Consider the following 15031-nt stretch of genomic DNA (forward strand, 5'->3'; position numbering starts at 1 on the left):
TATTAAAAACGTTTAATCTTACCTTATAAACTTCGGAAAAGAATCCCGAACCGATTTTCTCCTTAACAAAATCGTCGACCGAATATAATGCTGAAACAGCTGTTCTTAACGCACGACACGATGGACCCGTCACTAAACGATCTGACGATATGGTACACGTTACCGACGGAGGCGGTAATTGCGCTATATTAGCCATTTTATTTATTGTACCACCATTAACAGCACCAGAAAATGTAGTGGTCGTTATATTTGCACATGTATAAGCACATTTATTAGGCGTATTTATTGTCTTTCCAGCACCGTAACCATTCGATTGTATTGTAGGAATTGTTTTTAACAATGTTTTTGTAACGTGGCCCGCTGAATCGACTTCATCGATATCGATTAATTTATCATTGACAGTTTCTGGTGGGCCTGGACCACTATGCTGATTAAGATTCATTATTATTAGCTGTGATATATGCGTATCTCATTACACATACCCTGTTCCGAGACAATAAAACATACACCGGACCCGTTATTACATCTTGGTTACTACAATACATAAGTAAATTTCTTATAGTATATGTCTTGATTTCAATTTGTATACTTTTTGCTTTTTTCACGATTTTAAGTTATTGCATAATTTAAATATATTTAATTAATTTGGAAATTTAGTTTTGATATTAGGAGCATATGCTCCTATTTAAATTTTTCCCGATATGCCAAAAATAGTTAAACAATAAGGCATGGTCTCAAAAATTGCTGCTTTTTTTTTAACTGCGATTATATTTTTATTTATTTATATTTTATTGGCACTTTTTTCAGAGATTGAATGATTATATACTGTATTTTTTTTTTTTTCAAACTATAAAGATTTGTTATTTTATGTTAATTTGGCCATTTTTATAGTAATTTTATATGAACATTAACGCAAATTTTTAAAGTGTAATTAAAACGACTCTGAAAGAGAAAGAAAATTTTTAATTATTAATTAGAAAATACTTTTCATTTTATTTTTTATGAATTATAAATTATATAAGAAATGATTTTTAATTTCCTCATAAATAAGAACTGTAAAATTTTTCAACATATTCTTGATTTCAGACTATTTTGTTTATAATAAATATTTGGAATCTTTTTTCGGAACAAATGTCCCAATTGATTATTCCTTTCACTTATCTCAGATATCTATACATTCGCTTTTTGGCGCAAGCATATACTCATTCGATACTCATTCAACGCAGTTCATTAGTTTATACATACAACAGTAGCAATAAATGCTAGTATATAATGTAATAAAAAATAGAAAGCAAAAGGCATAACCCTTACACTTAATGCTGACCCTCATTGCAACCAGAGAGGATTAGCTTTGATGTTCATGTAAAATATAAAGTCAAAATCACTTCAATGATCAACTTATTCAAATCAGTCGCTATTCGATATACATATTCAAATAATTCGCAATATATAAATGCATTGATAAATACTTAAGTTCGAAGTTCTTTAAAAGACATCTTGAAAGGTTAGCGTTTTCTGAATCGAAATATGATTTTTTGGTCCTTTTAATGCTCCCTAATATAAAGTGAGTAACTGTACTTTATATTATTTATGTCATAAATAAATATAGTTCTACATTAATAAAAAACAAAATTTTTTATTTAAAAAATAAAAACCGAAAAGTTATCTAATACTAGAGGAAAATAAATTTCACAAATAGTTTCAATATTTTAATTTTCGATTTGCTGCCATGAATCACGTGGTTATTTCAAAACAATTAGCTTAAATTTATCTATCATCGTATCAAAATTATTTTTGATTGGATATTTTTATTCAAAACTTATTTGGTAGGCAAATTGCTAATGAACGTTCATGGCCAATCTTAAATTACTTTCTAACACAATATTATTACTAACCAAAATAATGCAGTTGAACTTTCAATAATATTATATTATTATTATAATAGTATACCTATATTATAAAATATTATACTGATAATTATAAAAAAAATATCTATATAAAATGCTGAAATAGAACAGAAATTCTTATAAATCATATAATTAGAAATTAGACTAAACCTTCTAAATTTTAAATGATTTTCCAAAACAAAACTCAAATTTATTAGCTTAAGTATATATGTACTAATAAACTAAAACCACTGATCAGGCACGTAGCCAGTTGGAAGAGGGGTATTGGTAACACTGAATGTGCGCAACTTCAAATCAATTTAATTTTATGAGATAAAAATAGGCTAATTAAAAATATCATATATATTATAGATATAAATAAAATATTGATCGCTATCTTAATGACAATTTGATGAATTGTATACAGGTGACAATGAGCATGTTGCCAATTTTGTGTGGTTAGAAGTATTGAATGATATAATTAAAAATGTTTTATGATAAATAATTACGGCGATAGAGAAATTGTGATTATATATTTAAATGTATAACCGTACAATAATTATGACGATAAGTGCAGTTCTTGGGAATTTAATTCTATTGTCAACTGAACTCAGACTGAATTGAACTCAAATCACAGTGTATAACATAGATGGGCCGGGTAGTAAGAATAAATGCCAATAAGCAGTGTATCAGTTAGTGACATAAACATAAACTATTGCAATGAGGAAACCATTTCAGATTTCGACCACAATCCTACAAAAGATTTTGGTAATTTCTCGGGACTGTAGCTGCTATTATCATGCTATTAAGGTTCTCAACAGTACCGTCTATTATCTTCAGTTATCCTCAGGAAGACACACTAGTGCTTGAACATAAGAAATACTCTATTAGATAATAACCATTTATTTATCATGAATAAATGCGCAAATACTTGGAGCGTATCTAAACTACAATTTTACATATTGTCAAAACTTATATAAATCTAAACCTATTTGATCTGCGAATTCGTTTTGGTTCTATGACAAGACTCTTTAAACATAGTATTGGTGTGTTTCAATCTTATAACTCTAACCTATTCATAACTTTGTTACTTTACTTCAAACCAACGAAAAATTTAAGCAATCATCCGCGTTTCCTATTGGAGAAATGAGGAATCCTAGTTTTACAGATAAGTGTGTCGTTTAAGTTGTGTATTTAAAAGACTTTCAGAAGTATGATCCGTATCTAGTTATGATGCTATTTAATCCCTCAAAATTATTAATAAAATGGTAGATCGAGTGCCAGCTTCTTTCATTTCACAAAAGAATTCTGAAATGCTCAACAAATATTTTAGTGTTCTTATTATTACTGCTATAAGTTATAGTATTGTATAGATATGCAGGTCTCTTCTAAGGTATATCGGCTCAAATCAATATAAAAAATTTCAATTGAAAGTCAAGTAAAACAATAGTTTCAAAATGCTCTGAAAAAACTTTACAAGGGGCATCTGGCATAAGTGGTTCCACTCATAGTAATAAACTATAATTTTTAAGGGTGTCACTACTTCTCAATGCCAGAAGATAGTGCAAATCTTAATTAGTTTAGCAATGTTTACGTTCAACGTTCTCAATGAGCTACCACACAACGTAACTCCAAGGTTACTCAAATAGTTGCACACAGTCGCAACCTTACTCGATTGTATGCGTGTGTATCTGTGTTAACAATTTACCGCACTTTTAGAGTTCAATCAAAAATTGATAAAAAACAAAAGTAGAAAAACAAGTGCCTACAGTAAAAAAACACGAAACAATTGATTACTAAACTAATCTCAGCAAAAAAAAGCGAATCTAATAAAAACTTCGTAAAAGTTATTTTGGAGTGGACGCAAAAAAATTTATTGTATGAATAAAATTTTTGTTGAAAACACAACAATAACAAAATTGTTATAAAAAAGTATCTAAAACGTGTATATAGTAGTACATGTGATAAGAAAGCAAATTTGTGTGGTGATATAATAAAATTCAGACAATGCCAAATTAGTTGATATTACCTTTTTGCGATATTGTGAGCAACACACCAACAAACAAACGGAAATGATAAGATTAAACCGAAGGAGCCAGAAATAAGCAGACCACAGCCGCAGTGCCAAAACAAATAAATATAAAATAATAAAAAGTATCTGAAATTAGGAATTTTAATTAGACGTATACCATATACGCGCGCTTAAATGGCCAAAACTAATGATACGTTAAGCAAGTACATATTGCCAAAGTAACTACACAATTTTCAACTTTCAAATAGATACATACCGAAAACCGAAAAAAACGTTCGTTTTTTTTCACTTTTACTTTTGAAACACTTCAATTAAGTTTTTGGCAATTTTTGGAATATCATAATTTGGCTAGCCTTTAAGATCAGTTCGCTTAATTAGGGTCACTTGCGGTTGTTGGTTACCAAATTAGTTATGATTTCATATAAAATCATTAGGAAAATAATGCGAAGTTTTTGTATCTTTTCATTAAATCGTTACAGTTACAAAACACCTAAACAATTATCTAAGATACGTAATTACGTGAGTGGTCAAAGCATCCCAAAAAGTTATTTTCAATATAATAAATATAAAGTTAAAAATTATTTTATGTTTAAATATCTAAGCAATTCAATATTAAAGCTAATGTTGTTATAAATATATAATATTTTATAAAACTATATTTTCAAATAAATTAATGGAATATAAAAATGGTTAAACTACAAAGCTAAGTAACTCAATACACAATATACTTATAAAAAAGGTTAATTTAACATATTAACTAACGAAATAAACTCACAACTGAAGTATCTGATATACTTCATAATTATATTTAGGAATGGAGCAGATTAGTGTTTCTTTAACGGTCTGTGAATTTTTAGTGAAAAACATGTTTCTGAAGAAAGTAACTAAAGGGTAGAATGGAGGAATAAAACTCAAAGCTCATCTTTTCCAGTCGAGAAGCGACATGTTCATAAACAAAACTCAATTGGTCTAAAAGAAATAGATTTATAGTAAATGAAGGAAAGACACACAAGGTTTATTTGGTTCCCAAATCGGAACTTAAAAAATCTCAAACGCTTTTGTGCATGCAAGCCTTATATTTGTTGCTGTTCTATAGATCGTCACTACTCAAGAAAGTGTATTATACTAATGACTATTGCGATAAGAAGAAAGTATTAATTATCTCTGTGTATCTCTCCGGAGCATAGCAAAAGAAGATACTTATCAGTTAGAAGATATCTTTTACGTTGCTTGGCGAAGTCACTCTAACAATGTTGCTATAATTTGTGATGTCAACAAAGTGACCCAGCTAGAATTTATAATTTCATTGAGGGCACTAGTAATAACAAGGACACTACTAAACTAATGTATGAATATATTTCCAATAAAAGCAAGTCGACAACCAAACATATATATCTAACAGTCTAGTTCAAAATATAGGTATTAACATTTTAAAATTTACGTAAAGATATAGCAACTCACTTTTCCGAATATAACTATTTATGACTGACAGTGACACACTTGTTTTGCATTTCTTCTATTTGAAACTACTAAGCGGTACAAAATCAATCAAAGTTACCAAAATTCTGGAAATAACGCGTGATTTAAATTTAAAAAAAAATTGCATATTTAATAAAGAAACAAACCCATTAGCAGTAAATAATGGCGGTAATTTAACTTTTAAATTTATTTGTTTTGTTTTAACGAATCTTTAATTTATTTAAACAAAAATGTTACGGTTTAATAAAGATAAATATGTACTTTTAATGGTTTGAGTTGTTTGAACTTTTTACTTTAAGAAAAGTTTAAAAATGTGAATAATAAATATTAAAAACTATTTTTAAAAAATTGCTAAAATAGTTGAAAAAAAAAATATTTTTATAAGCTCCCAAATAGATAATTATTAATAAAATAGAATTATTAATTATTAATAAAATAGAATAAATGACTAACAGATTTGAATATCTACTTAAGCTTAGATAAAGTGCTCTACCTCAAAAAAAAATAATGTAAGTATGTATGTAACAAATGTTTACTGGGAAATCAAAAGAATTTCTATGGTAAGTGTGTTCTTATTTGATATAAATATACTTTTATCTATATTGCTATCGCTGCTGTTATACATTTGTGTTACAATATGTGCAAGTATATATCTTGATGATTAAACATATATATACGTATTTTCTAGTCCTTGACATACCTCTACTACAGTATAAAAATCTGATCAAATCTAATTAATTCTTTATTCAGATCTTTATGAAGTTGCATGAATCAATTTACTTCAATATATTATAATACAAGAAAAAATTAAAGATATAATGACATTTAAAATTTAATTTTTTGCCCATTAAGTGCAAACCTTGAGCATTATTTAAAACATTTTGGGAATAAGAAACTTATGGGAGACGCATCTGAAGTTGAAAAAGTCAATCACTATACATATCGGAAAGCTTTTCAACATCGACGACTCACTACCGCTTACAGATCTCGTTTCTAAAGTAAGCGAAGGAACAGAAGAGTCTTTCAAACTACAACAACAATCCTATGAAGAAAAAAAAATATAATGTACAATATGCATGTTATATAATTGTATATATATATATATACATACAATATATCATTCATATATAAACAATAAATATATAAACATAACAAAAACCCACAAAAAAGATATTAAAAAATGACGAATACGGAAATGACTACGACTGCAACGGCACGTCCTCTGCATGTCGGACAATCTGACAACACAAAAATAATTGTCCAAGAACTACAATAAATGGCATAACACATAAATTCCAAGTATGAAATTTTTACATTTTAAATATGCATTTTATAAATGAATGCAGATTTATATGCAGAATGCAGAATACAGAGAGTAGAATGTAGAAAAGAACAAAGGGCTTCCTCCTACGTCATGCAAAAATTCGTTTAATGCATTAAATGGTCGTAAATCTTATTTGATTATTAAACCAATATTGGCTGAAAAAAGTAAATGGAAATGGAAATGGAAATGTTAATCCACATCACCCGCACGCAGACGAGGAAATGTGCATTTTTCCAATAACGAAAGCAAAAGTTCTGAAGATTTTTCAATTGCAATGACAGACAAACAACGGAACCTTGCCGCCCAGACGGCACAGACGGCACAGATGAAGAGTACAATCTCGAACGTACGTGACTCTGCACGCTTTCAGCCTTTAGTAAAGTGAAGGAAGTTTTAATTTTTGTGACCCGAAAACTATTTGCGACGTTCACAAAAATTCTTGTGATGAATGCATGCATAAATATCTTTTTTTTTATTTCCATTTAATTTTATTTAAAAACCATTTAGCTAATTGCTTAGGATGCAACTATTGGTTTCATACTAACTTCTGTAGCCAAAATTCATACTAGGTGACACTATTTTCTCAGATCTTTCAGTATTTAACCATATAAAAAAATATTGTATATATATTTAGCTTGTAGCTTTTAGCTTTAAGAAATCATTTAATTACTTAATAAGCGCATTTCCTCTTTAAACAACGAAATTCGAATTTCACGATCAAATCTGTAAGTCTATTTGGCAATAAAATTTTTCACATATTTTGTTTTTAACATTTTTTACAAATAAACTCTTGTAGAAAAAAAAAACTGAGAAGAAATTCACATTAGCGGCAAATTTAAAATTTTTTATTTTAAAACACAAAATTAGATACAAAATAAAATAAGAAAAAATAAAATACGAACCCAGACGGGCCCATGAGCTGTAAAGGAATTTGAATTTTCTTCAAACTTTTTTCGTTTCTATTTTTTCTGTGCAACAAATTTCGAATGATGCCAAAGCCAAAGTCAAGACGGTCAGTCAATTTAAGTGAAATCAAAATAGAAATTAATTTTTGTATTTTTTCAATTTAATTTTTTTTCTTAATAATATTGCAACAATACAAATCAAATCAGAGTGGAAGTGGAAGTGGACGTGGACGTGGCAGTGTCGAAATTACAATGAAAATTGAAAGAAATATTCTCAATTCGTAAATTAAGAATATCTTCAAATATTTAAAAAACAGGATTCAATTGGAGCATAAAGAAAATATCATTTAATAAGTATATAATTATTTTAAAAGAAGAGACAAGAAATATAAATACATCATTTGTATAATTCGATCTTTACACTCACAAGAAAGTGTTATTTCCTTTCCGAATCTCTACGAATCGAGCGCTATATATCCTATATTACTCCATGCATTTGTCATTCAGTCATTCAATTTCATCTGTTCTCACAATTGTTATTGTTGCTATAGCCCACCATGTATCCTTATAATCAAATACTTCAAAGAGGTAAAGAATCTTTATGGATGTTAATAGTGAAATAGATGAACAGTACAATTATTGCAAAATATATGAGATGTGTTAAAATGCGAAAAAAAGATGATTATGGAAAAAGAATGTCACATTTATTGCTGTTGTAATTATAAACCGATTAACATAGATCATTCTCGTTACTCTTTTAAGAGAATATGAAGAAGTAGGAGAATAAGTAATTCTACTTTCTACTAAATATTTTACGATGAATTAGATAGGAACTGGACATGCAAGTTAAAATTAGATATAGATTGATGAGCATTAAAGTCAAATAAGCAAATGTTTATGTTCATAAATCAATTTGCAAGTTGCATTTTCTAACAAATTAAAAACAAACTAAAAAATCCAAAATAAAAAACTATTTACAGGAAAGACTAATAATTATATGCTTCAATACATATTATCCTTATATCTGCTACTTTAATAACTTCGAATATACATAGCAGTTTTTTATTGTTTACAGATATACTACAATAAATGTAAAGAAATTTGAATCTAAGTCTAAGTAAACCTAAGCTTGAAACAGTGAAACTGTTATTCTTTTTGTAAATTCGTTAAAACAACGAATGTGTTTCAAATGAGTGAATACTTTTATCTGGAAGTTTTGTATTTATTACAAATGAAATAAGCAAAAACAGGTATATAAACAATTTTTTTACTAAAAGTTTTACACTAAGATTTTTATTAAAAATGATTAAATATTAATGGATTATTTCAAATATTTATTTGACAAAATGTATATATTATAATATTTAAAATTTTACCTTAGAGGTGAGCTAATTATTGATCTGAATATAAAATTTTAACTTATCTAAATTTGGGGACTATTAATAAACTATTCCATAATTTTACTACCAGAAAGTATACTCTTATAAAAGAGAAAGGAGTTTTTATAAAACAAAAAATCTTATCGGCTGAATTAAATTTAAGAGTTAATTCGATTATTTTCATAATTATTTGATATCATTTTTTTTTCATTTTTTATATATAACATATTTGCAATAATTTTGGCAACTTGAAGTGGTATAAAAATATACCAGTTTTTTATGATATTTTTAGAACTAATTTGAACACTCAATGGCGTATTTGTTACACTTATTCGATATGTTGGCCCACAAATCTAGACTTGCTGTGCTGCAATAATCACACACACATACATAGGAAAATTGTTTTGTTAGAAGCACTGAAACTTGCTTTTGCAAAGAGGCACATACACACAAACCAGAAGACAGCATTTGCTTGCTCCAACGGCTCCAACAACAAATGTGCACTTTACCGTTGTTTTTAATAAAATCTTAGCAATATTACGGAAAATTTAAAGAATTTCCGTTGCGTTTTCACACATTCTTGTTTAATGCACATATTCAAATTAGAATTTTTATAATGCAAATACAAATAAACACACAAATGTAAACAAAGTTTTTAAGTAAGAATTTTTATTTTTGTTTTTCTTGCAGCTGCTGCTTTTGCCGCAAACACATATTCAGTTAATTCTGATCAAACCTTTTCAAAAGTTTTTGTCTTTTTTCTAAAACAAACAAAAATCGAATTGTAATTATTTATATACTAATAATAGATTTTATTTATGGTTCCTCTGCTGGCAAAATCTATTTACCCCAGCACTCCCTTCTTAACAGTATAAACAGTAAACACTTCGAATAGAAAATTCTTTAAATCTTGCAGCAACAGCAATGGCAGCAGCGGAAAAACGGAAAAGACAACAAAAGGGAGATGAAAATTGTTGTACAAGAAAAAAAACAATAAGTATAGGGAAAAACAAGAAACTGAGCGCGTCGTATTTTTCTTATTTGATGCAAAGCATTTTGCATTTTGGCACATCATTAATACAAATAAAAAGTCAATATACACAAAATCTGACAAATTTTTAGTATTTGAAAATAAAAAAAAAATAATTTTAAACGTTTATATAAACCTTAATTACATTAGTTATCCGTTATTTGTCCTTTTTTGCCCAGGCATCATTTGTAACTGTTATATTTTATGCTCATATTAAGTACGGGATTTTCAATTTTTATAAACACATTTTATTTGAATTTGAAAACATATATTTTCAAAATATTCGTTTTTCTTTTTCACATCACATGCACAAGATATATTATGTTATATTCTTTAACTTTTGTTTATATTATGTATTCCATAATCCCAAATTAAGAAAAGTCACAACACATCCGCACCGACACCAAACAACATGTACGACTGTATAAAAGCAACTGATGAGAAGTTTTTGCAGCTTGTAGCAATTGAAGTGAATAAAATGAAATGTCAAAAGTAAAAAATAGTGTTGCCTCAGTGTTAAAAAGACATCCGTCAAAAGTAATGCAAAAACCTTTATATGGTATGAAATACACATATACTAATATTAACTGCGTATTAATTTCAATACTACATACAAGTTTAACGAATTATGTTTAAGTAATTTTTATTATTTATATTGAAACTTATCTTTATACTTATAATAATACAATGTATCAATTTCTATTCAAAATATATTTATTATATGACAACTAATCTCTATACTAACAACCATTTATATATATCATAGTAATGCATTGTGTAAGGACCACGTAAATGCACATGAAAATTACAATGCCTACTAAATACTCATTATTTAGTTTTGAACATTTACATCTAGAATTTATTTTCAGTCAAATTTGTAATTTATATCAGTCCTACATATAATAATATTTTAAAACGAGTCAAATAATTCTAATTTGTAATAAGTCAAAATAAAATATTTTAGATACTCATATTAAACAAAAGTACATCTAATAAATGCTTGAAATAGTCCATCCAAAGAAAACTTCGTCTAAAACAAATATTAAAAAAATGGCACAATAATGACAAACACTTTTTTATAACTAAAAAGTTTTAATACCACTTTTCATATTAAAAAAAAATAATTATAATAAAAATAGAGAAATTTAGCTATGATTTGTTTCTAAACTATGATTTAAATTTTATTTAAAAGTCATTACTGAATGAAAAAAAGAGAGCAAAAAAGCTTAAAAACCGCCTAGTAAAAAATATAATATTTATTTATGTAATTATATGTATTAACATTTAAAAAGTACTCACAATATACAGGGACTGAAGATAACTGCTATTTTAAAAATTCTTAATGAAAAAAGCAGCAAAAAACAATTTTTTGAACTTATATTTAAGTATATAGCTTTAATTCTAACAACTTTCATCCTTAATTTAATACATGCTTAATATATGAGCGTTTTAAAATAAAACTCAAAAAATTGTAATTAAATTTGTTTTATATAATAATTATTAAAATTAATAAAATCATATTTCTTTTATTTTTTTCAAGCACAAATAACTCTTAAACTCTGCTTTTTATTTTAAAACGCATAAATAACCATAATTTTTGCCTTCAAAATGTGAAGATCAAGGATAACTTTTATTTTTGAAATCAATCATGGCGTGACAGATATTTTTAAAAATGAAAATATAAAATGCATTTTGATATGTAAGATAGTTATTTTTGTAGTTTCATACGAAATGTATTTAAGAATTGGAGCAGTATTACCAAAAGACTTCAATAGGAGATATTCGCAGTCACAGTCAGAAATTAAAATATCTCTCAAAACTAATGCGGAAATTATAATAAAGTAGTAAGTAAATTATAATAGTGATAGTATCATGTGCAGTTAAACTTTTGTGAATATTGAATCCAAAATATTCAAACCGAATAAATTTAAAGTTCAGAAAATGAAAAAATAATCTTACAACTTACTAAAATGCATGTGCCATAAGAGAATAGTTTAATAGAAGTTTTGGGTCAAAATTGTATCAATTAATGGTCATCATAACATTTTATAAATATATAAATATCAAAGAGAAATAAAAAACTATATACACTTATGTACTTAATTTAAAATATATAGGATGAGATTATGTAATCTTAATCTTAGCTGTCAAAGTATAATAAATAATTAAGTGATACAAGGTTGTGATTTTTTTTCTTAACACTGTTTCTTTTTCAACCAATTCATGATGAATTTTGGGACTCATTTTAATCACCCGAATGCAGTGCAATGATACCTTGAAAAGTGAAAGCTTACCAGAGTTACAAATGTACTTTAAAATGCGTCTACTGTACCAATACGTATACATCAGATCCTACAAAATTATTTTATCAGCTTCCAAACAACTGTTTAGTGATTTTTGGAAGTTAACCGATTGTTCGCTAATAAATTAAACAATTAACAAAATTAATATTTATACCATATAACAGTATTTTTAATTTCCTATTGTTTATATAAATACTATATATGTATACACAATATAACTATACTTTTACTTTTAACCGTCTTATGGAATATGTCTTACATATTATTGTTACATTAAATATTGCATAGTATAGTTATAAATTATTTAACTATTCTTATACACATTAACTGTGAATCTGAGCAAAAGGAACAGTTCTATACATGCAACTCAATAGCATCTTGCACAAAAAAAGCATTCATTTTAACAAAAATATTTGTATATTTAACTTGTTTAGCATTATTTTTTCTTCATATATTTCATATACTTCTTAGCATTAAAACTATCGTCAACTTCTTCAACCATTTTAACCTTCTTGCGTGGTTTGCGTGCCTCTAAACGTGCTTTCCGTGCAGCCTCAGATAGCGTACTTAAATCCAACGGCAACTAAAATTAAATAATAAAATCAATTATATGAAAAATATATATACTCTTCAAAGATACTTTAATAATTTTTCTGGGCTCATGATATCGTATAGTTATTGTGGAACCATCTGGCTGCACAACCACTGTTGGATACATGCGACTATAAACAGAGCGATGAAGACGTGTGACTGCTGCCGTTGCTGAAGATAATGAACGCAACTGATGTTGTCCAAATGTTGCTAAAGGTTGTAACAGCATTATTATAATTGTTAAATACTTAGTTTCTATTTTAACGTAAATAAGCAACAAAGAAAACAATTTATGTTAAGTAACCAAATGAAATAAAGAACAGCTGACTTACAAGCAAAAAGTGTTCGGAAACCTAATTTCATCAATTCCGTTTCGGTGACGTTTGTGTACTGAGGCAATGCTGATTTTGACAGTTTTTCAATTGCTGTTTTTCGTTGCTGAAAGCAAAGTTAGTAAGGCTTGATTTTTTGTAAAGAAAATTTTGCGTAAGGTTTTTGTAAGATTAAGTTGAATTTTAATATATAAGTGAAATATGGATTTTATTATTGGAACAAAAAAATTACATTTGCATTGAAATTGCAGACAAATCTTTCAATAAATTACACAGAATAAGACGTGAATTCAATACATTGCAAATTACATAATGGATACATGTACCGAATTGCTAATGAATGTGTTATATTTAGAATTAATTTAATTTTAAATATAAAAAAAAGTAGCAAAACTATATTTTTAATTATATTAAATAGTTTTGCAAAATCAATATATAGTCCGTCGAATGAACACTTTCATAACCTCACTTTAAATCTTTTTTAATATTTCCAGATCGACAAAGCATCAGATATGGCATCTCGTCGTGTTACTCAATCTGCTATCAATTGGGCAGCAATAGCTGAACGTGTACCAGCAAATCAAAAAACCAGCTTTGGCTCTTTCAAAGCTAAGTCCGATACATATATACGTGCTGTTTTGGCTAATCCCGAAAATCCACCAAAAATCGATTGGGCGCACTATAAACGCATTATTCCACTTCCTGGATTGGTGGACAACTTCCAAAAACAATATGAAGCTATTCAAATTCCTTATCCTAAGGATAATCTTGGTGGTCAAATAGAATCACAGATTAAAGAAACTAAAACTGAAATAGAAGCTTTCAAGAAAGGCTCTGAAACACGTATTGTTGATTATCAAAAAAAGATTAGTCACCTCAGCTCACTACTGCCATATGGCCAAATGACTATGGAAGATTATCGTGATGCATTCCCCGAATCAGCCTTAGATCCCATTAATCGTCCTACTTTCTGGCCACACAACCCAGAAGAACAATTGGATTATCAATCTAAGGAACAAGAAGGTGCAGGTCATTAAATTCGATGCAGTGTGACTTTAGAAAACATGCATAACGATGCAATATAAAATCTGATTACAAATGTGTTTACAACTTAATTGAAATTATTAAAAACTATTTCAAATTGATTTGCGTTATCTTTTTCGTTTAATATAATTAATGTAATGTCTATACTTTATATTTTAAGATAATATTTAACTTGTAAATTTACAGTGCTATTTGAATGATTAAATTTAATGTTTGTAGTTCCTTAGAACAGATAGGTCAATTAAATTAAAAGTACGGATATGGCAGCGCAAGAGCATAAAGAAGCATAAAGAACATTTCAAACGAAGTAATATTTCTATTACGATAAGGAATTGGAGAATCACTTAAAGATTGTTAAATAAAATTATAGTGGAATATGTAGTTTTCTGTTAAGATCGTTAGTCATTTGCGTCATGTCATGAATTCTACATAAACTGCATAAATCCTGATTTATAAAATCGTAGTTATGAATATTAGTACTTCGTCCTATCATATTATTAATTATCTTGTATATGGTGTAATAACATTGTAATACAGTGTTAATTTGAAGTCTTTTCTGGACAACTTTTTCGACTGGGTATTACAATTAACAAATCTCAAATCTTATGGAACCATATGATAAATAAACTGTAAACTCTCTTAAAGATTTCATTATAATATTTATGAACTTTATTTCATTTCAATTTTTGCATATCAAGAATCCTAGCCGAGTGACAATAACTTTAT

The 15031-nt window shown here is 27.5% G+C and overlaps 3 protein-coding genes across 5 annotated transcripts in view; 2 read left to right on the plus strand and 1 right to left on the minus strand.

Moving 5' to 3' along the window:
* Positions 1–15031, plus strand: part of LOC119676845 (LIM domain kinase 1-like) — a 118038-nt gene that overhangs the window by 36209 nt on the left and 66798 nt on the right. The window lies entirely within an intron of this gene.
* On the minus strand, positions 12733–13233 carry LOC119685377 (39S ribosomal protein L55, mitochondrial-like). The gene is made up of 2 exons (XM_038099640.1): positions 12979–13233; positions 12733–12921 (listed from the first exon to the last, which is right to left on the minus strand). Exons 1-2 carry the CDS (start codon positions 13156–13158, stop codon positions 12775–12777), a joined length of 327 nt encoding a protein of 108 aa, XP_037955568.1. The 5' UTR covers positions 13159–13233; the 3' UTR covers positions 12733–12774.
* Positions 13337–14406, plus strand: LOC119685376 (ATP synthase subunit d, mitochondrial-like). Of its 3 annotated transcripts, none has more exons than XM_038099638.1 (2): positions 13337–13378; positions 13756–14406. In XM_038099638.1, exon 2 carries the CDS (start codon positions 13774–13776, stop codon positions 14296–14298), a length of 525 nt encoding a protein of 174 aa, XP_037955566.1. In that variant the 5' UTR covers positions 13337–13378; positions 13756–13773; the 3' UTR covers positions 14299–14406. The 3 variants fall into 3 exon arrangements, with proteins under 3 accessions (XP_037955566.1, XP_037955565.1, XP_037955567.1); XM_038099637.1 differs by having other exon boundaries at positions 13357–13415; XM_038099639.1 differs by having other exon boundaries at positions 13365–13382.

Source organism: Teleopsis dalmanni, chromosome 2, assembly GCF_002237135.1.
Source record: "Teleopsis dalmanni isolate 2A chromosome 2, ASM223713v2, whole genome shotgun sequence".
NCBI lineage: Eukaryota > Metazoa > Arthropoda > Insecta > Diptera > Diopsidae > Teleopsis > Teleopsis dalmanni.